The sequence below is a fragment of the Leucopleurus acutus genome (assembly GCF_964270905.1).
Source record: "Leucopleurus acutus genome assembly, chromosome: 3".
NCBI lineage: Eukaryota > Metazoa > Chordata > Mammalia > Artiodactyla > Delphinidae > Leucopleurus > Leucopleurus acutus.
Genome location: NC_139145.1, coordinates 127,250,528 through 127,273,814, shown reverse-complemented (window position 1 = coordinate 127,273,814; position 23,287 = coordinate 127,250,528). Strand labels below are relative to the sequence as shown.

At 36.4% G+C, this 23,287-nt stretch overlaps 1 protein-coding gene and 1 pseudogene across 5 annotated transcripts in view; both read left to right on the top strand.

Annotated features, from left to right (window-relative positions):
- KIF2A (kinesin family member 2A) overlaps positions 1-23,287 on the top strand; it is a gene marked incomplete at its 5' end in the record, with an annotated part of 70,343 nt that overhangs the window by 19,677 nt on the left and 27,379 nt on the right. For all 4 annotated transcript variants that reach the window (XM_082837373.1, XM_082837375.1, XM_082837372.1 and 1 more), the window contains 3 exons: positions 14,770-14,864; positions 15,257-15,376; positions 22,925-22,979. In XM_082837373.1, the coding sequence (XP_082693499.1) occupies positions 14,770-14,864; positions 15,257-15,376; positions 22,925-22,979 (270 nt within the window). The remainder of the gene's footprint in view (positions 1-14,769; positions 14,865-15,256; positions 15,377-22,924; positions 22,980-23,287) is intronic.
- Positions 17,773-21,105, top strand: LOC309959625 (poly(A) polymerase alpha-like; annotated as a pseudogene). Its single transcript has 3 exons — positions 17,773-19,234; positions 19,453-20,221; positions 20,706-21,105. The product of its transcript is annotated as a poly(A) polymerase alpha-like (transcript).

Here is a 23,287-nt window from a genome sequence, read left to right as displayed (position 1 = left end):
CTCTCCTTGCCTTAAATACTGTCTATATCAGTGTTTTTCAAACCTTTTTTCATTATTGCCCTTCTCCAAAGAGCTGTTTTAAATTTTTTCCCCTAATCACACTGTCCCATGAAACTTTGATACTACATATACTCTGTATTTGTTTATGTGTTATGTGCTTCTATGACTCTACTTTTCTTTGTATACCTTTTGCTCTAGCCACACTGAATTTGCTATTTCACATTTTACCTTAGTGGTAAAAGGGTTTAAAGGAGTGATTATCTGTTCTCTTAATCCACACTGGCCAGGCATTAAAAGTAGAAATTTCTCTGGGTTAGAGCCACTGCCATCATAGGTTTCCATAGTAGAGTGGAGCAGAGATTGGTTGTGATGACATTCCTGGGAGAAGTAGTGACATTGCAATCATGGACTGAGATTTTGGCACAGGACGGGGAATGTGCCCTGTTTATCTTTGTATTCCTACTTCCTGATTATGTCCTCTACTATTTGAAAGAGGACATATTAGTCTGCATAGGCTGCTATAACAAATAATGTTATAATGCTTTATGTTAAATAATGTTATAATGTTTTTGGCAGCTTTCTGAGTTATGTTTAAATTTTGTTAATAAATATATGCACAGATCTACATTACCTGGGTTACTGCTGTTGGAAATGGTTGAAAAACATTCCAAAATACCCCTAGCTCTTGTTAGGATGTATTTAAGCATAACAGAAGATGATATGTACATGTAGATATAAAAAGTTCACAGAATAATGCAGCTATATTGGTATGGAATTCCCTTTTGAGTAAATAGGAATTTAAGCCAGAGACCAATTAGATAGCATTGCTCAATATATGCAGCAGGTATCTGTGAAAAGTAGTTCTTCAAAACATTGGATTAGTGCTTGCTTCGGGAGCATGTATCCTTAAAGACTTTGGACTGTCAGCAACATGTTATTTTAACACCACCACTATAAAACTTTGCAAATCTTTTATCGTTAAACAAATGAATAAAGGTGTATTTGGGATATTGTGTCACCTAGGAGAATGATCTTTTAATTAAAATGTATTGAGATTTATTTAGTTATTAAACTTTAGTTAATAAACTTAATGAAGTTTTTTTAAGTGCTGTTTTCAAATGTTGGTTGGTTTGTTTACATTTTCACTAGTTCAGCTAGAACCCTAATCAGATAACTTATGATTTTAGAAATTCAGTTTTTATGTTTTCTTTACTAGTGGTTTTGGACACTTTTTAAATCCTCTGTTCCCCCAACCCCAAATATGCATAATAATATCAGGAAACTACAGTGATTTAAAACTTTTTAATGGGATCATGGCCCCTTTGTGTCTTTTTTTTATTATCCGTGTAGGTAAATAAGGATGGAAATTTTCTTAAAAGCTGCATGATGGGTCCTTCTAAATGATAATTTTACCCAAATTGTTAGCATGCAGTGTGGTTCAATCATTGCTGTAAAAACCCAACAAGATCTGAAATTCCCTGTCGGCCCAGAGAAGCTGGGCAGTATTGAATTTTCACATCCTTTTTCAAAACAATGGACATACGAGTTAAGACTTTGAAAATGTGTAGTTTGTTTACAGTATTAATGACGTTTGTCCCATTTTTAAGTTGTATTTTCTTCGTGAAAATTCTTAGCCGTACCATTCCCATTTTTCAGAATTCCAGCTTTGTATTTAAAGTGTAAGAAAGGAAATGCTAAAACTTTTAAATTTAGTTATAAACAGTAACATCTTAAATGTGATAAACCAAAACAAAAAGGTCTCTATGTTTGGCAAAGTCACATTCCCCAGGGATTTACTAAACAGCAACAGCACTGTTAACCACTGTCAGCTGAGGCATTATTTGTGCCCTTCTCTAATGGCTCCTTGTTCCACCAGAGCTGTTGAAGAAGGTGTGACGCTTACATAGTCCTCGTTAAGGATTCTTTTCATCACTGCTTAGATTAGCTAACAAAACCTGGATATCAGAGTTCGGGAGTGTGACTTCTACTGGATCTGCTGTAATGATCTCTGAAAAATCACTAGATTATTGTCTGTCCTCATTTATTGGTCAGTGGCATCTAGGAACATTGACATTTACTGTTGTAGAGAATATAAATAATAAATTATAAACAGCTTTGAGGTAACTGGCAAGACAAAAAATAATGTATGAATATTACTGTGTATTTAACATTTTTCATTTTCCAAAGAATGCTCGTAGTAACATCCTTTGATTGTCATATTCTACTTTAAAGCAGCATTGTGGAAATCTCCATTTTTCCCAGTTTTTTTCCATTGGAATATCTTCATGTTCCTGAATGAGCATCCTTTTAATAAGTTGAAGAAAGGAATTGTATGTTTTAAAAGACAGCTTTAAAACAAACCTCCTTAGACAACAAAAGTTAATTAACGTAACACATTTTGCTATGACTCTACTTGGAAAGATGCACTCAAATTTGCATTCTACACTGGCACTGGTTCTTATAACTATACAGTTGATTTATTTTACTGGAATCAATATTTTATACAAAATTTAAGAAATAATAAGCCTATTTAAGATGGATTTTAATCACATGAAATGAAGTTTTAAGAGTTTTGAGGTTAGTGTGTTTTAAGAAAATTTATCAGGATTCTCTTCTGGTAGGAACTGACTTGGAAGAAAGTGCTTCTTTCAGATATTTATTTACCAACTACTTTGACTTGAGGAAGCATATGTATTTTACTCACCCTCTGGAAGCAACATCATGCCAAGCACTTCTTCTGAATGTGTGATTTTATAATTCAGAGTAATATTTAATTTTTTGTTCTTCCTGGTATGGATGTTTATACTTTTCCTCTTAGTCCCTGTTTGCAGAGAGGAGAAAACTAGTTTTTATTACCGTTTTTTAAAAAGTCAGTAAAAAAAAAAAAAGCCTTTCAAATTATGCAGTGGTATTCTGATTGAAAACTGAGGTTACTAAATGTTTTATCAAGAATAGATATACTAGGGCTTCCCTGGTGGCACAGTGGTTAAGAGTCCGCCTGCCGATGCAGGGGACACGGGTTCGTGCCACGGTCCAGGAAGATCCCACATGCCTGGAGCAGCTAGGCCCGTGAGCCATGGCCGCTGAGCCTGCGCGTCCAGAGCCTGTGTTCCGCAACGGGAGAGGCCACAACAGTGAGAGGCCCACGTACTGCAAAAAAAAAAAAAAAAAAAAGAATAGATATACTAGAGAACTATTTATTTTAATTTATTAGCATATAATCTAGATTTGTTTTCCTTGCATGGCTATATGCACATGAATGACCAGTGACTACTGGTTTATCCAAAGTTTGTGTAAAAAATTTTTAATATTTTTAGCTAATGATATTTATAAAGCATTGATTTTTGTCAGTGTCTTTAAATTTATCAAACTTTAAACAAAAATAGATATTAACTTCTAAGGGTTTGTAAATTGCCATTATAAACAATCACAATTCAAGTTTTATTTTCACTAATCATTTTAATTGTGTTATTCTTTCATGTTTCAGTTTTGAAAACTTTATTTACATCTTACTATTTTAGAAATATGAAAAGAAAATTTTTCGGAAACAGCTCAAGAGGGACTGATAAAAATAATGTTTACTTTTTAGGAAGACTTGTTGCACGTATGCTTATGTATACCTCAACTCTAGGGTAATTAGAAATAGAAAAAAAACATGGAGTTTGTAATCCTAGGTATGTAACAAACAGCTGCAACCTCTGTAAAAACAGCGTGGGTCTGAAAAGAATTGATTGTCACTTTTTCATATTTTTCCTTACCTTCTACCACTATATCCTTTTAATAAGGTACATATATTGGTTAGCATTTTAAATATTCCGACTTTTAAATACTTGTAATGATATTTTATTAGTATTCTTGACTGCTTTATTTTAGCTCTTGCCTTCTGCATTTGCAGCCAAATTATACTTTATATGCTAGACAAGGTTTATGCCAGCCTAATTGGTTGCTGGCATTTCTTAGCCTCACAGCTGCTGTGAATTCAGCTGTGAACTAGGAAACATATAATAGGATCCTGTTTTCAAAGACCAAAGGCAATTGTCAACATGTAAAAGTGTTTTTGACAGCTAAATAAATAGATGAGATTTTATGGCAAGTTAAATAGCACCAATAGCAATCTTAAGTAGCCATCTTAATTTTAAAGATTAGAAAGTCCTGAAATATAGAATGCATATATTTGTTATTTTTGTTCACTGGGGCAAAGGTGGCTTGGATTCAGGTGTTTGTTCTTCTGTTCAATCATTTGTGGGGATTTTTCTTCTTAAAAAATCACTTGTCTTAATATTTACTAACAGATTTTTTAAATTTGAGATATGAACTTTCTCTCTTTGATTTCACCGTAACGAAAAGTTGAGGCTTAAATGATGTAAAGATATTTCTTAAAGTGAACTAAACATCAGTGGCTTTGAAATAAAGATTATGATTTCAAAATATTTTATATATTTACATTATTTGATTTAGTAGATACTATTTTTATAAATTATCCTGACATCTAAATTTGGGGTGAAATTTACATTTCTCTTAGGTTTAACCATATGAAATTGTATTTTTTTAGGTTAAAAATGGTCAAATATAGACTCTTGATTTTTTTCTTATAGTTACGGTGGTTCTCATATGATTTAATTATATGTAAAAGTCTGTTAGTTCTCAATAGTAGAAACCAAGAGGATCCTGTTTTTAAACAATACATTCATCTCCCACTGAGGTCAGGAATCTGTTCCTAAAAATCAGATGTTTTATGTGGAAAATGCTGCCTGGGAATCTGTTTGCCTTTATTTTAAATAGGAAAAAATTGAAACAGTAGTCATCAACCCAAACTTCCTAACCAATTTCAAAAATGTAACAGACACTATAAATTCACCTACATATAAGTAAAATATTGTAATGTTTAACAAACAAAAAATAAGGGTAACAAATCCATTTCATATACAGTAAAATCTTTTCTTCCATTATAATTGCTTTTTACCCATCCTCAATATTTTCCTTCAACATTTTCTTAAATATTTTGGGACTCATTCAACACTGGGGAAAACAGGGTGAAATAAATATAAAAGGCTGTGGAAATACATTTAGGACAAGTACACGGTCTCAGGAAGTGGCTGACACTGAGTATTATGCCTGTGTTTTGTATCACTTTGATACTTGGCTTGCTTTTTTAATTGTGATTCTGACCATCTATCAGTTATATTTGGAATGTAACTCAGAACTTTTCTTTGCACACTCTTGTTTAAAATGCGAATTGAGTTTTGGCATGGACAAATATAAATCTTTTCCTATTTAAATATTGGCCAAAATATCTTACATTGAGAAATAATTTTTATGAAGTTTGTGTATTAAAAACCAAGAGGTGTTCTACTGGGAATATGATTGGGGGGATGTTCTGCAGGATTTCTCTGTATTTCTCAAAACTCTTTGCAACTGTTTTTTTATTTCACTCTCAACAGATGACATTTTCTACACTGTAATTTATCTTTACAAGTAGGTTGAAGTAAAGCTGAAAACTTTTAAATCTGTCTCTAGATTTAAGTTTTAAAAAATAGAGTTTTGAAACTAACAGTTATCATTAATTTATATAATAGTGTTGATTTTATATTATAGTGTGAACTTAACAGTTTTCAAATCTCACTTTCATTTTCTGTGAACATGAAATAGGACTTAAAGATGAATTGGCACTTCTGGTCAAAATAGTATAATAAAGTTCATGTATTGGCATCCATCTGCCCCAGACATATAAGAGAAAACCTTTAAAAAGGAATAGTGAGCTCAAGAACAAGATATCACCATGGAGCAGAAATGGATCAGAAATACTGAGGGATGAGTGAAGCTGAGCAGGCAAGGTTTGACTCCTGAAGGATGACTCCTGAAAAATTTGACTCCTGAAGGATGATGGGGGACTAAAAAACAAAAAGAACCAGAGTCAGGTTCACTGTTTGAAGACAAAGACTTGTGGCTCCTTTTTAAAGATGCTGACCAAAAATTCCTGCTGATTTGCTTCCCAGAGGTAAGTTTATAGGAAATTTTCCTCCAAAGGAGGCAGTCCAGTGTCATTAAGGTAGAAATACAGGGGTGATACTCAGCCACTGTGCACTGGGTAAGTCATACCAATTATCTGTGGCTTTATCTGTTCTGATTGGTGATGTATCTCACCTTTAGAAACCAGTAACAGGATACCGAGAGTCAAAGAATAATAAAGAAAATTAGAAAAGAATTTGAACTGCACAATAACAAAAATACTACCTATGAAAATGTTTAAGATGCTACTAAAGCTGTTCTTGGAGAGAAATATGTAGCTTTAATTGCTTATAAGGAAAAAGATAAAGATGAATGAGCTAAAGCATTCACCTTAAGAATTTAAGAACTAGCAAAATATGCCCATAGTAAGTTGAAAGAAATAAGAAGGACTAAATGCAGTAATTAAGTATTTAATAACATATAGTAAAGGGGCTCAACAAACCCTTGTTGTTCTTGGAAAAGACAAAATTGACAAATCTCAGGTGAGATTTTATCAAGGAAAAAAAGTTGAAAAATTAGGAATAAGAAGTGATTATCATTACAGATGCCACAGGCATTCAACATAATTATGAAAAACTTTATGCCCCAAATGTGAAAAGTTAATATAAATCTTCTAGAAAAATATAATTATCAAAACAGTAAAGAATAGAAAACTACAATAATCCTATATTAAGGAAATTGAATCATCTCACAAATAAAACCCTAAGCCAAGATGGTTTTAGCCAGTGTCTGCCAAACACTCAAGTTTCAAATAATTCTTATTTTATACCAACTATTCCAGAATAAGGTTGGTATGAGAAAGAAAAACTGCTGGCTAGTATTACTCTTGATAATGATGTAAAAATCTAAAACAAAATATTCAATGCAATTCTAATCAGACTCCTAACAGGTAGGGTTTTTTTTATTGTTATTTTATTTTTGGAACTTGACAAGCTGATTCTAAAATTTATACAGATTTGCAAAAGACTAAGAAGATCAAAGAAAATCTTAAAGAACAATAAGGCGAGGCAGATAAGCAGAAGGAAGGGCTTTTCAGGAAGTGGTGCTGGAAAAATTTGTTTTCCATGGGGAAAAAATGGAAATTGTGTTACCATACACAAAGATCAAAATGACAGTGGGTTACAGTCCTGAATATAAAAGGCTTTGTAAAACTTTATTAAAAAAAACCTTTTTATTAGACTATAGTTGACTTACAATGTTGCATTAGTTTCTGCTGTATAGCAAAGTGTATCATTTATACTTATACATATAGCCACTGTTTTTCAGACTCTTTTCTCATACAGGTCATTACACAGGGTATTGAGAACAGTTCCATGTGCTATACAGTAAGTCCTGTAAAACTTTAGAAGAAAATATAAGAAACTGTCGTAATGACCTGAGTCTCAGGAAGAATTTTATGACATAAAAAGCCATAATTGAGAAATATATATATGTATTTGACTACATTAAAATTAAAAACTCGGTTCTTCCCTGGTGGCGCAGTGGTTGAGAATCTGCCTGCTAATGCAGGGGACACTGGTTCGAGCCCTGGTCTGGGAGGATCCCACATGCCGCGGAGCAGCTAGGCCCGTGAGCCACAACTACTGAGCCTGCGCGTCTGGAGCCTGTGCTCTGCAACAAGAGAGGCCGCGATAGTGAGAGGCCCGTGCACCGCGATGAAGAGTGGCCCCCACTTGCCACAACTAGAGAAAGCCCTCGCACAGAAACGAAGACCCAACACAGCAAAAATAAATAAATAAATTACTAAACTCCTACCCCCAACGTCTTAAAAAAACAAACAAAAACCATCAATGTCATCAAAAGACACCATAAAGAAACTGAAAAGATAAGCCACAACTTTGGAGAAAGTATTTGGTACAACATATAACAGAAGGTTATTAGCAAGAATATATAGAGAATTTTTGTAGAGAAGTAGTAAAAAAATTAAAAAACACATGAAAGGCCCAAATGGCCAAAGGAACTCAAAACAGGCATAACCTCATTTAGTCAGAGAAATTAGAGCCACAATATGATATATTAAATCTGACAGATACTAAGTATTATTGTGAATGTGAAGTAATTGCTAGTTGTATTGCAAATCTTTGCAGTTACAGTTACTATAGGAGACATCATAACGCTAACTAGAAAAGTTATAGATGTTCCTACTCTGTATTTCTTCTCATTGTATATTCCAGAAATACTTGTGTATTTGTATCAGTACACATGTATAGGAATGCCTACAGCACCATTTTCCTAACAGCAAAAACATAAAAACAGATGTCCATCAACAGTAGTAGAATAGATAAATTTTGGCATATTCGTATGTAGTGAAAATGAGTGAACATAAATGAGTAAACATAAATGAGTGAACAGCAACGTAAGTGAATCTCGGAAAAATAGTGTTGTCCGAAAGAAAGAGGTCTTACAAGTAGTGTCTATTTATGTACAGTTTAAAAATAGGCAAACTTTAAATTTTTGTGTGTGTTACATTTATAAATGAAAAAACTATAGAGAAAAGCCACAGTATGATTATCTCAACTATCAGGGTATTGGTTACTTCTGGTGGGGAGGGAGTGGGAGGTTCACTTAGGGAGGGGGACATACGGGGTTTCAAAGGTATTGTTTCTTAACCTGGCTCATGGTGGGTACACAGGTGTTTGCTCTGTTGTTTTTTTAAAGTGTAGATGTGTGTATGATATAACTTACAATAAAGTCGATGGGGAATCAGAGTCAAAGGACAACAAATTAGGATGGAGTATAAGAATTTTCTCAAATCAGAGAAATAGGATAGTATTTGGAGGGCCACATGGAAAGATTGTCACAGGTTCTAGGGAAAGGTATTTCTAACACTGATTAGAAATATTTCTAACTCTGAGCTTGTAATTCTGTATCTGTAGTTGTCTTAATAACACCAGTGCATGATTGTAATTAACAGCATAGACTCAGGAGAAAGTATATCATTGTTCCACCACTAGTAGCATCATTTTCCCAGTCATCCAGGCTCAGAATTTTCCTATAATACCTATATGTTATTTATCACTAAATCATAATGATTTTTTTCCTTTGAAAAATCTCATATCTGTCCCTTTTTTTATTTTATTAAGACCTTTGTTAACAGGTGATTAACATTTGACTTTTGAAAAAATCAAATTGTAAATTTTTACTACAATTAAAAATGAGATATTTGAGTATCTCAACTGAGCCATATATAAAACAAACAAACAGAAACCTTTAAAAGCATATTGGGAAAATTCAGTCTTAGAAATTTTTTTTCAGAGACATCATTTGGTAAAAATAATAAAGCCTCCCTTGCTGCATAGGTACTCCAGATATTTCTAGTTACCTGATCCCCTGGCAAAAAGCAAACACTTAACACTTCATTTGTTCATTCAGATCCAGTCTTTTTATTCATTTCTTATTGCTGGAATTTCACACTCATTTCTTTTTTTAACATCTTTATTGGAGTATAATTGCTTTACAGTGGTGTGTTAGTTTCTGCTTTATAACAAAGTGAATCAGTTATACATATACATATGTTCCCATATCTCCTCCCTCTTGCGTTTCCCTCTCTCCCACCCTCCCTATCCCACCCCTCTAGGTGGTCACAAACCACCTAGCTGATCTCCCTGTGCTATGCAGCTGCTTCCCACTAGCTATCTATTTTACGTTTGGTAGTGTATATATGTCCATGCCACTCTCTCACTTTGTCACAGCTTACCCTTCCTCCTCCCCATATCCTCAAGTCCATGCTCTAGTAGGTCTGTGTCTTTATTCCCGTCTTACCCCTAGGTACTTAATGACCTTTTTTTTTTTTTTAGATTCTATATATATGTGTGTTAGCATATGGTATTTGTTTTTCTCTTTCTGACTTACTTCACTCTGTATGACAGACTCTAGGTCCATCCACCTCAATTTCACAATTTGTATGGAAACACAAAAGACCCCGAATAGCCAAAGCAATCTTGAGAACGAAAAATGGAGCTGGAGGAATCAGGCTCCCTGACTTCAGACTATACTACAAAGCTACAGTAATCAAGACAGTATGGTACTGGCACAAAAACAGAAATATAGACCAATGGAACAGGTTAGAAAGCCCAGAGATAAACCCACGCACATATGGTCACCTTATCTTTGATAAAGGAGGCAAGAATATCCAGTGGAGAAAAGACAGCCTCTTCAGTAAGTGGTGCTGGGAAAACTGGACAGCTACATGTAAAAGAATGAAATTAGAACACTCCCTAACACCATACACAAAAATAAACTCAAAATGGATTAGAGACCTAAATGTAAGGCCAGACACTATCAAACTCTTAGAGGAAAACATAGGGAGAACTCTCTATGACATAAATAACAGCAAGATCCTCTTTGACCCACCTCCTAGAGAAATGGAAATAAAAACAAAAATAAACAAATGGGACCTAATGAAAGTTAGAAGCTTTTGCACAACAAAGGAAACCATAAACAACACACTCATTTCTTGTTGGTTGAGTAAACTGGACTATGGTAGAGATAAGCCAACATTTTCTCAGTCCTGCCCTACTAGATGTCTGGAGCTTCATCTTAACTGGTGGATCAGCTGCTTTTGACTCTCCTGACTTGTGGCTTAAGGCTTTCTGGGTGTTTGCATTAGTAATGGAAGTTGTGGAGGTACCATTGTTGAGAACACTGCTGATACTGGGTGTTATTTCCGTGATTTTCTTTATCCTTTTCCTTACTGATCTCTCTAAGGCTGTCCTTCGAGATTAAAGTCCCTGTGAAATCGTAATCTGTGATCCTAATACAGACATTGTCCCACTGGTCTGCCTCTCCTCACACACTTAGTATCAGTACACTAAGTCACTTCTCCCTCCTTAAGAATGTTGGAATATTGTGTTAGATGCTTAACAATAAGAATGGTGGTGTTGGTCTTGCCTTTTGAAACATGCATGTGCTTTTCTCTATTCTCATTATTGTGGTAGTTCTGTTGGGAATTGCATGGAGACCTCTATCTGTACTCTTCAACAACCTCAACCACAGCCTCTCCATTTCCTACTGGAAGTTATTCTTTATGGTAGTCCATTGTTCAAATGCATCTTCTTTGGAGTCATTTCCTATTGATGAAATCGTGTCAATGTGTTATATTAAACCACTTCACTTTTCCCAAAACCTTTGTAGCAATAATCTTCTTGTCCCCACTAGTGGGTGTTACTGTTGTGAGGCTGCCAAGGGCGGTGCGGTGGCGGGGGAGTGGCTGTTGGGTCTCAGCCTCACTACTCGTGTTATGGAGATGGTAGCTCCTCTTAGATTGTGATGCTGGATAGCAGGTCAGCTCATGGCTCTCTGGGGTCTACTCTCCACTTCCATTACCAGTTAAACTCAATCTTTCTCTTGTTCACATCCTGTGGCAATCATAGATACACTGCTTGGATCCCCCTTTGAAAAAAACTTCTTCAGCTTCAGGGAGTACATTTAGCTGACAGCCTCAGCTGTTAATATCTTCAAGGCTCCATAGTTTTTGAGCTGAGGCCTTGTGTTTCCTGGGAAACCTCCAGCTAGTGACTGAGCATGGTGTGAGTACTAGGCCCAGTGTGGCACTCCTCTAATGGTCAGTCTTTGCTCTGGAGCTCCCTGATGGGTTGGCCAAGACTGTCAGATCCGCATCAAGGTCTGAGGCTTTCTTTGCTCAATCCTGCTTTATGTCCCCTTTCTTTCAGTGGTTTCAGATAGGCATCATAGTCTGAAAGTTTTCCATGACCAGTCCTGTTTCCTTCTCCTTTTATCTTTCACAATAAACCTCTTGTCCTCATAGCTGTCTCAACATCTGCTTCCCAGAGGACCCAACTGACATATACTATTTGTACTGGTTATTTACCTGATTTCTGTCCAAATCAAATTTCAGTGAGCATTATCTGATTTCCCTTTTTTTAATCCTCTTCCTTGAATCCTCTCAGTCTTTTCCAGCTCATCGTTTCCCCACCCCCGACACTTGCTTCTCCTCTAAGGTACACTTAATCTGAGTAAATGGCACCGCGAGTTACTCAGTTGCTTTTACATTTGTCTTTCACATTTTAGTCCTTGACCCACTTAGAACTGTTTTGGAGGGAGGGAGAATACTGTGTGAGATAGGGATCAGTCAGTAAAACTGGAGAATTACCATAGTCAGGGATGAACGAGGTCACAGAGGTAATGAGGGGTCAGATCATGTAGGTCTTTGTTATATGACATTAAAAGGCCTTTGGAAGGACTTTGGCTTTTACTCTGTGTGAGATGGGGAGCCACTGGAAAGTTTTGAGCAAAGGAATAATCTTAGTTTTTACCAGGAATGTTTAGGCTGTTCTATGGAGAATAGGCAGTAGGGCAAATCTGGTAGAAGAGAGAGAGTAGTTGGGAGAGAATTGCAATAATCCAAGATCAAGGCCTTGGTGGCTTACAACAAGGTGATTTCCGTGGAACTGGTAAGAAATGACAGTATCTGGGGGTAAAACTCGGGCATCATCATTTTATTTTGTAAAAAATCTCCCTAGAAGTTTCTGGTGCACAGTGAGGGTTGAGAGTCTATGCTACAGTTTATGAATTTTTACAGGGGTATTTGGAATTTAAGCCACACAGGCTTCTTCCCCATCAGCTTGATTTAGGAGAGAAGAGAAGCATAGTAATAATAGCAAGTGCTTTTGCATCTGACTGAGGTTCAAATCCGTGTTAGTTATTAGCTGTATAACCATGAGCTTCAGTTTCTTCATTTTAAAAAGGGAGGTAGCCACTTCATAGGTATGTTTGTTATGTTGAATGAACCAATGTAGATTAAATGAGCCAGTCTCTGACATATATGTGCTCACAAAGTAGTAGCTTAAAGAAAGATCTAGTCTATCATGTTGGTAAAAGTATTTTAAACTGATGATGCTCAGTGTTGATAGGGTATGGAGGTCCCATTGTTGATGGGAATATAAATGGAGAGCAATTTTCAAATATCTATCAAAATTTCAATCTCCTTAACCCAGTATGCTTCTAGAAATTTTATTTATGAAAACAGTCACACCTATATACATATACTCAGTGCAGCATCTTGTAATGGCAAACAATTGGAAACAATTTAAATTACTTCTAGTAAAGGAATAAATTATGATGCATTCCTTTTATAGAATGCTATGAAATTGTTAAAATTAATGTTGATCTGTCATGGAAAGGTTGCCAGTACATATTTTAGCTTTTAAAAAAGCACCAGGGCTTCCCTGGTGGCACTGTGGTTAAGAATCTGCCTGCCAATGCAGGGGACATGGGTTCGATCCCTGGTCCGGGAAGATCCCACATGCTGCAGAGCAACTAAGCCCGTGCACCACACCTACTGAGCCTGCGCTCTAGAGCCCACGAGCCACAACTACTGAGCCCATGCACCACAGCTACTGAAGCTCGCATGCCTAGAGCCCGTGCAAGAGAAGCCACTGCAGTGAGAAGCCCGTGCACCGCAATGAAGAGTAGCCCCCGCTCACTGCTACTAGAGAAAGCCCACATGCAGCCACGAAGATCCAACTCAGCCAAAACTAACTAACTAAATAAATAAAATTTATAACAAAACAAACAAAAAACATAAAAAAGTACCAGTATTAAAGCTGAGAGTATGTACTTAAATCTTCAAAGTTTGAATTTTTAACAAGATTATATTTATTTCTTCTTCAAATTTTTATATGAGCCCATATAGAAAAAATATTGATTGACAGTAACTTCATACATAGACAGTAATACTTATAAACTTATTAGTATTCATATTTTCTTTAAAGATACCGTATGCCTTGTTATTACAATAACATTGTTTTATATACTATATATCTGGATTTTAAAAAGATTTTAGAGCTGTAAATTATTCTAAGATAAATTATAGATGCCTCAAAGATTTCATTTAGGAAATACATATGAAAATTCCATACGTTCAGCATTTTATTACATAATATTGAAGATGCAGATATATAACAAATAATTCCCATCCTTACTTGACTAATAATCAAATGGGTGGGTAAGATGAAAACAGATGAAATAAGTGAAAAAATACACATACACACGCAGTACTCATACTCCTGTGTGTGTATATATGTATGTATATATGTATATCTGTTGATCTGTGTGATGACAAGTGCATGACAGCATGTGCAATAGTATTTTTTGCAATGTTTATAATAGTAAAAAAAGTTGCACAAACCTAACTGACCATCAATAGGTATTAAATAAGTTGTGATAAACATAATGGAATATTATGTAAAAATGTAAAATATTTAAATCTATAGTTATTAACAGGTAAGATCCACAGTCTATTAGGAGAGGGAAAACAAGTTTAATACATAATATATAACATCTTCTCTGTATAGATGGTAAATACTGTAGTCGTCAAAGAAAGTAAGGAGTGGAATGGATTTAGAGAACATTTTTAATTAGTATTTCCCAAACTTTTTGGACTCAGATTCCTTTTCTTAATAATTTTAAAACAATTTGATCAATTGTACAGTATATGATAGTGAAATTTAAAAGTATTTATATCTACGTAGTATTAAAAAATTGCTTCATTAATTTTTGTTCTGTGTTCTTCAGAATCACTGTTGGCTCATAGTGAGTTCCTGGTCTTGACAATTGGCAAATTGATTTATGGTCCCATAGATAAAATTCATTCCCTAATCCTGAGAATCTGTGGAAATCCCTTGTAAGGAAAGTAGTATCATAGTTTTGTAAGTTTGTAAATTATAAAATTGTTTTTGACAGTATTTAGGAATACCATAATTTGTGGCATTTTAAAGTGTATATTTTATTCTCACTTAGGCCGAATACATCAAGCAATGGTAACATCTTTAAATGAAGATAATGAAAGTGTAACTGTTGAATGGATAGAAAATGGAGATACAAAAGGCAAAGAGGTATGATCACTGGGTTGAATTTTATTTCTAGTCTTATAATCAAGATTCTGAATATGAAACAAAACAGAAAACTGTATAGTTTAATATAGTGCATGTATCCTTTATCATTCTTGAAAAACTTTCAAGTGATTAAAAAATTTCACTGATAAAAAGGTAGATTCCTCCTGCATATCTTATGTGATTGGACGTATGATCAAGACCACAAAGTACTAACTTAAGAGAGATTCTTTTAAATATATGTGGGTTATAATTCTAGATAATTTAATTTTCAAGGTAATAATGTTCCTTAGGCTGAAATTGTTTAACATTTATTCTCTGTGTATAAATTTATTTGAAAATGAGAGGTTAATTGTCCAAATTCACTCTCAAAATATATGCATTTTATCAAACAGATTGACCTGGAGAGCATCTTTTCACTTAACCCTGACCTTGTACCAGATGAAGAAATTGAGCCCAGTCCAGAGACACCCCCACCTCCAGCATCCTCAGCCAAAGTAAACAAAATTGTAAAGGTTAGTGATGCAAATTCAGAGCAGGGTGTGTGTGTATTTTGGTTTGAAATGGGACTGTGAAGAGTATGTTTAAGTATTTGTTTGCTTTTTTAGAAAAACCTTAATTCTTTCTGCCATCTACATGCGTGTATATACACACATACTTTCAAGGATCGAACAGTTATCTAATTCACAATTATGACGATCATTAGGTAAGATCCTAGAAATTCCATGCCTGATTAGGATTTTTCCTAAGACTAATTGTTTCTTAGGAGACATGGGTCGAAACCATTTGCTTGCTAATAATATTTGTTGAGTGAATACATATGACTTTGATAAAAAAAAAATGAGTTTCTTATTCATAATAAATTCCCATTTTAATAGTCTTTTGAAATAGTAATACTGCTATTTACATTTATTAAAAAAATGGGAAATGACAGATTGTAGTGTAACTATTTCTGTATTATCTGTGAAGAATAATTTATTTATAAATTTTAAAACCATGCTATGCCCCCTAACAGTTTTATCTTCACAAAAATAAAAGGCATGTGATTTTTATTATTTTAAAAGATAATTCCTCTTCCTCTCTATTGAAATGTCTCTGTGTTAAAACTTTGTATCAGAATACAACTCTTTAAATCAGATAGTCCCTCGCAGTTGTTAAATCTGCAATTCTTTGTGTTCAAAATTCTTACTACATGGACTTCCCTGGTGGCACAGTGGTTAAGAATTCGCCTGCCAATGCAGGGGACATGGGTTCGAAGATCCCACATGCTGTGGGGCAACTAAGCCCTTGCACCACAACTCCTGAGTTTGCGCTCTAGAGCCTGAGAGCCGCAACTACTGAATCCACATGCCACTACTGAAGCCCGCGCACCTAGAGCTTGTGCTCTGAAACAAGAGAAGCCACCACAATGAGAAGCCCACACACCACAACGAAGACTAACCCCCACTTGCTGCAACTAGAGAAAGCCCGGGTGCAGCAACGAAGACTCAATGCAGCCAAAAATAAATAAAATGAATTAATCAAAAGTTCTTACTACATTGTTGATTTTATCTTCTACAAAGATTAATATGACATGACTTTAGCCCTATAGGAACTCACTATCTTGCAGGGAAGACATACATAAGCATCCACATATAATATGATATAAACTCAACAATATCAACAAAACATTGTGCTTTTTAAACCATGCATATGACCATAAGACAGATTTTCAATTTATATAAATTCAACATATTGAGAGTCACTGCTTACAGGTCATTAGTTAGTTACCCCTTGTTAGTGGACTGTTTTTCATACTTGGCTTCACAACCTTGAATGATCATCATAGTTTATCCTTCTTGGAATATAATTAGCAACTTTTGGTGTACATTAGAATCACCTGGAAATTTTTTAGAATATATTGATTCCTAGATCCACTCGCAGAGGTTCAGTTTTATTTTATCTAAAGGGTGGCCCTGGGATTTCCCTGGTGGCTCAGTGGTTAAGAATCCACCTGCCAATGCAGGGGACACGGGTTCGAGCCCTGGTCCGGGAAGATCCCACATGCTGCGGAGCAGCTAAGCCCATGCACCACAACTACTGAGCCTACGCTCTAGAGCCCATGAGCCACAACTACTGAGCCCATGTGCCACAACTACTGAAGCCCACGTTGCTAGAGCCTATGCTGTACAAGAGAAGCCACCACAATGAGAAGCCCTGCAGCGAAGAGTAGCCCCCACTCTCTGTGGCTAGAGAAAGCCCACCCGTGCACAGCAATGAAGGCCCAATGCAGCCATAAAATAGATAGATAGATAGATAGATAGATAGATAGTTAAAAAAAAAAAAGGGTGGCCCTAGCATCAATATCCTTTTAGCAGTACCCATCTGATTTGAACGTGCAGTTAGCACTGAGACCCACTGCATTATTTGATATCTTTTTCTTAGGTGAATAAAATAAAGTCTTGGTAAATAAATAATAGGACCAAAACGAAAACTTGCTGCCCTATCTATGCAGTGTTGAAGTCTTTGAAAGTCTAATGAAACCTTTTAGTAAAAACCGACAGTGTGCATTTCATAGTATTTTGATGTTTCAGTTTAACAATGGGCTGTAAGTTGTCTAAAACTAGTATTTTGTTATTTACCCCTGACATCCAGAGATGAAGTGTATTACATGATTTTGGCAGGATAGCATGATGATTAAAAAACACACACTTTAATAAAATTACTTAATCCTTCTTTGCTTCACTTTCCTCATCTGTGAAACCAGAATAGCAATAATAATGATGTCACAGGGTTGTTGTGAAGATTAAATGGATTAATACATATAAGGTCCTTAGAACAGTGCCTGGCTCGTTTTCATTCCTGAATATTTTGGGGCAGTGGCAGGATACTCATATAAAAACAACTTGAATATTGATGACATTAGTGATAGTTTATCAGAAGATAATTTTAGTTTTTCGTCATTTATTTTTTCCCTTTTTTTCATTTAGTTTTATATTATTGTATGTCTACCCACTTATGTTGAATTAAAGGAAGCTGAGGCCATGTTAGGATGAAGGGGAAGGAGGAGAAGTGCTTAAACATCCCCCCACCCCCCACCCCCGCCTCAGTGGATCTTGCCCAGGATGGCAGCGGTTTCAGGGGGGTGGGGTGGGGAGTGACTGGGCGTTGCCACCTCAGGAGATATGCCAGTTCCAGTTACAACGCAGGGATCACTGCAAACACAGCCGCCACAGAAGCACTGTGGCATTACCTCTCCCATCAGCTTAGCAGCCCCCAAGGAGACTGACTCCCTACTTACACAGAAACTGTTTGAGACTCTGAAGCCCTCTAGCGTTTTTGAAGAGGAAGAGGAGCTTTCTTTTTGAAGAGGAAGAGGACTTTAATTTTGGGAAAATTAAATAACCTGGTAAAAGAGTGGATATGAGAAATCAGTGAAAGCAAGACTCTTCCACGATCTGTAGTTGAAAAGGTTGGTGGAAAAATTTTTACATTTGGATCTTATAGATTAGGAGTACATACAAAAGGTGCCGATATTGTTGCATTGTGTGTTGCACCAAGACATGTTGATCGAAGTGACTTTTTCACCTCATTCTATAAGTTGAAATTACAGGAAGAAGTACAAGATTTAAGAGCTGTTGAAGAGGCACTTGTACCAGTTATCAAACTGTGTTTTGATGGGATAGAGATTGATATTTTGTTTGCAAGATTATCACTGCAGACTATTCCAGAAGACTTGGACTTAAGAGATGACAGTCTGCTTAAAAATTTAGATATAAGATGCATAGGGAGTCTTAACGGTTGCAGGGTAACCGATGAAATTTTGCATCTAGTACCAAACATTGACAACTTCAGGTTAACCCTGAGAGCTATCAAACTGTGGGCCAAATGCCACAACATCTATTCCAATATATTAGGTTTCCTCAGTGGTGTTTCCTGGGCTATGCTAGTAGCAAGAACTTGCCAGCTTTATCCAAATGCAATAGCATCAACTCTTGTACATAAACTTTTCTTGATATTTTCTAAATGGGAATGGCCAAATCCAGTCCTATTGAAACAGCCTGAAGAATGCAGTCTTAATTTGCCTGTATGGGACCCAAGGGTAAATCCCAGTGATAGGTACCATCTTCTGCCTATAATTACACCACCATACCCACAACAGAACTCTACGTACAATGTATGCGTTTCAGCACGGATGGTCATGGTTGAGGAATTTAAACAAGGTCTTGCTATCACAGATTAAATATTGCTGAGTAAGGCAGAGTGGTCTAAACTTTCTGAAGCTCCAACTTCTTTCAAAAGAACAAGCATTATATTGTACTTTAGCAAGTGCACCAACTGAAAACAACACCTAAAATGAGTGGGCTTGGTGGAATCAAAAATCCAAATCCTGGGTTTCCCTGGTGGCCCAGTGGTTGAGAGTCCACCTGCCAATGCAGGGGACATGGGTTCGTGCCCCGGTCCAGGAAGATCCCACATGCCACGGAGCTGCTAGGCCCGTGAGCCATGGCCGCTGAGCCTGCGCGTCCGGAGCCTGTGCTCTGCAATGGGAGAGGCCACAGCAGTGAGAGGCCCACGTACCGCAAAAAAAAAAAAAAAATCTGAATCCTGGTTGGAAGTTTGGAGAAGAATGAATTTATTACACTGGCTCATGTGAATCCCCAGTCACTTCCAGCACCCAAAGAAAATCCTGACAAGGAAGAATTTCGCACAATGTGGGTGATTGGGTTAGTGTTGTAAAAAAACAGAAAACTCTGAAAATCTCAGTGTTGGTCTCACCTACGATATTCAGTCTTTATAGGCAAGCAATAAACAGCAAGATGTTTGAGGTGGACATGAAAATTGCTGCAATGCATGTAAGAAGAAAGCAACTCCATCAACTACTGCCTAATCATGTGCTTCAGAAAAAGAAAAAGTGTTCAACAAAAGGTGTCAGGTTGACACCTCTGAATGACAGCAGGCTCGACTTGTCTATGGACAGTGATAACAGCATGTCTGTGTCTTCACCTACCAGTGCTATGAAGACCAGTACATTGAACAGTTCTGGCAGTTCTCAGGGCAGAAACAGTCCTGCTCCAGCTGTAACAGCAGCATCTATGACCAACATACAGGCTACTGAAGTTTCTGTGCCACAGGTAAATTCCCGTGAAAGCTCAGGGGGTACATCAAGTGAAAGCATTCCTCAGACTGCCACACAGCCAGCCATTTCTTCACCACCAAAGCCTACGGTCTCCAGAGTTGTTTCTTCAACACGTCTGATAAACCCACCACCAAGACCTTCAGAAAATGCAGCAACAAAGACACCTAATCCTATAGTAGGAGTCAAAAGGACATTCTCACCTCATAAAGAAGAGAGTCCCAAGAAAACCAAAACAGAAGAGGATGAGACAAGTGAAGATGCTGTCTTGCTTTGAGTGGGCATGATAAAACAGAAACAAAGTAGGAACTTGATACAGAGACAAGTACAACTCAATCAGAAACCATTCAGATTGGGCTTCCCTGGTGGCGCAGTGGTTAAGAATCTGCCTGCCAATGCAGGGGACACCGATTCGAGCCCTGGTCTGGGAAGATCCCACATGCGCAGAGCAACTAAGCCCGTGCGCCACAACTACTGAGCCTGCGCTGTAGAGCCCACGAGCCGCAACTACTAAAGCCTGTGCATCTAGAGCCCATGCTCCGCAACAAGAGAAGCCACCGCAATGAGAAGCCCACGCACTGCAATGAAGAGTAGCCCCCGCTCACCGCAACTAGAGAAAGCCTGTGCACAGCAACAAAGACCCAACGCAGCCAAAAATAAAAAATAAATTTATTAAAAAAAAAAAAAAGGAAACCATTCAGACAGCGGCTTCTCTGTTGGCCTTTCAGAAAACATCCAGTACAGACCTTTCTGATAGCCCTGCTCTCCCTGCAAATCCTATTTCTGTTATCAGGAATTCAATAAAACTGAGACTGAATCGGTAAAAACAACCTCAGGGGCCCATAAACAATATCTGCCAACTCAACCTGTTGTCTTCAAATGCTAAGAAAGGAGAATGGAGGGTACAAGACTAGACATGACTGAAAATGGATTTAGGTTTTTTTTGTGACCTCCCTTACTGGACTAATCAGCACTTGATCGGAAGTCCAGGTTAGTATGTGAAGCCAGGAGTACTGTGATAATTGTGTTAGCAACAGTTGCATTAACTATTTCAAAAAATTACTGCCTTAAAAAAAAAAACCTCAAGCTGTATTTGTATTCATAATTGACATGTGGACTGGGTTTATGTTTGCTGCATTGTTTGGAAAATTTGCAATACAAGCTGGCATAAGAATTCCTTATTCTGATGATGCACTTTTATGTATTTTTTTGTATTAGAAAGTAGAACTAATTTTAGATTTTCAGCTTGATAGATTTTCATTTTTTCCTGAAGAATTTCCTTTACCATTAGTTTTCAAATTGGATGCCATTGTGCAGTGGTGTGCTGTTGTACTTCAGAGAACGGATAAGAGTACATCTAGTTCAGTCCCTATGAGGTAGCTGTAACCTTTAAAAATGAAATGTCAACTCTAGGGTATATATTTGACATTGAAAGAATAATTAGGAGATACTTCGTTTTGATGGGGTCATGATTAAGAAATGGTATATTGGTTTTGTTTATAGAATTGTTTAGAGTGCATCCAAATCAGCGATCAGCCAGCGAATATTTTTCTTTGAGCTTGCTAAAGCTCCACATTCTTTTGCCTTCAGTATCTTGTCTTTGAAACAAAGGTTTTGCTCCCTCCCCGTTCTTTTTCTTTTCCCCTTTTTGCTTGTATGCATAAGGTAGGACTTCTTTCATAAAACACGAAATGCCAGTATTTTCTTAAGCCATGATGTGAAAGCAGTGACCCTGTGGCCACATGGCACAGAACACTAACTTTTGGTCCCATGGCTGAAATTTTAGGGTGACTAAAAATATTGCCTGTGAAACATGATATCTATCTTGGATGGCCATTTGATCTCTAAATATGAGGAATTTTGTACGCTCCACAAAACTCCTGTCTATAGTAAAGTTGATTTTCAATTTTAAACTTGGGCAAAAAGGCATTTTCTCCAAGAATTCTAAACAAATTTTGATTTTTAAATGGTTGACTAAAATTTGTCAGTAAATTTTACATGTAGAAACGTTTAAAAATCATTTCTAGCAAGCACTTGACATCTAGTCAGCTCTCTACTCCTTTTTTCCTTTTGTTTTATCCTGTCAATAAATAATTCCACATAAGTAAGCAGCAGTGCATTCATCTTTACAGAATATGAGGGATGCCAGATGTTGATAAGCTTAGTTATTCTTTCTTAATCTGGACAAAGCAAACCCAACAGATTTTTCTGATGAGCATGTTTTATGAATCCTCTATTGTGTTCCATTCTATCACACGTACATTTTCCATGTTAAACTGTAATTACTTAAACTCTTCCCCTATTCTTCTAAATTAACTTTCCAAAGTTGGAGTGTAGTCTTTTCCCCCTTAGACTATGCATTAATTGAGGCTTTCTTTTCACCATACTTTGTAATGTCTAGTATACAGTACTTCTACGTCCCACATCTTTGCTCTGCACAGTCACCTTGCCTTTCCTCCTACCACCTAAGAAGAAAAGATGGTCAGACTAACAGGTGAAGTCTACAAGGTGTCTGTGTGTTCTGTGTAGCTTCAGAGTTAGATTGAAATTGCCAGGTACAGATTTAGTCTTGTCATTTTGTTCACACATTGGGGAAAAAGAATTCAGTTTATGAAACATTTCATGTAACCACACCCAAGTTTTGCCAAGCTGGGAACTTGGACTTTTTCTGTGTAGTGACTTTTTAATTCTAGTTTTCATAACCTGGAGATCAGACTGTTGGTTTCGCATGATGTACGTAGTGTCTCATGACTAGAGTTTGCTTTGTTTTATAGTATCTGTACTTGTATTTTTCAAGAGCTATTTTGTGAGCAGATGATGTATTTCTCCATTGAAACCACAATAAAAAAAAACAGCAAAAAATAAATAAATAAAGGAAGCTGATTATGATAGACATATATATGAGGAGTAAAGAGAGAAAGTAAAATGAACATTTTCTTTTCTATAGAATCGACGGACTGTGGCTTCTATTAAGAATGATCCTCCTCCAAGAGATAATAGAGGTAAAAATTTACCTATTAATTTTGCCTATTGACCTGACAAGGTAAATCAAAAGTAAATATTACCCTTGACGTTATTATTCATTTAAACGTTACGTGGCTAATTTTAAGATTGATATCGTCTTGATTTCCCAACACAATAATGTCAGTGATATAAAAAAAATGATTTATAAAGGTATGTGATGAATGTGAAACTCCATGATATATGCCATTTTGAGGCATCTTATTTACCCAATAATTTTTCAGGTTTGAGGAGAGTATTATGAGAAAGAAAGGAATGGGGTAGTAGTTAATTGATTCACAAGGGTAAG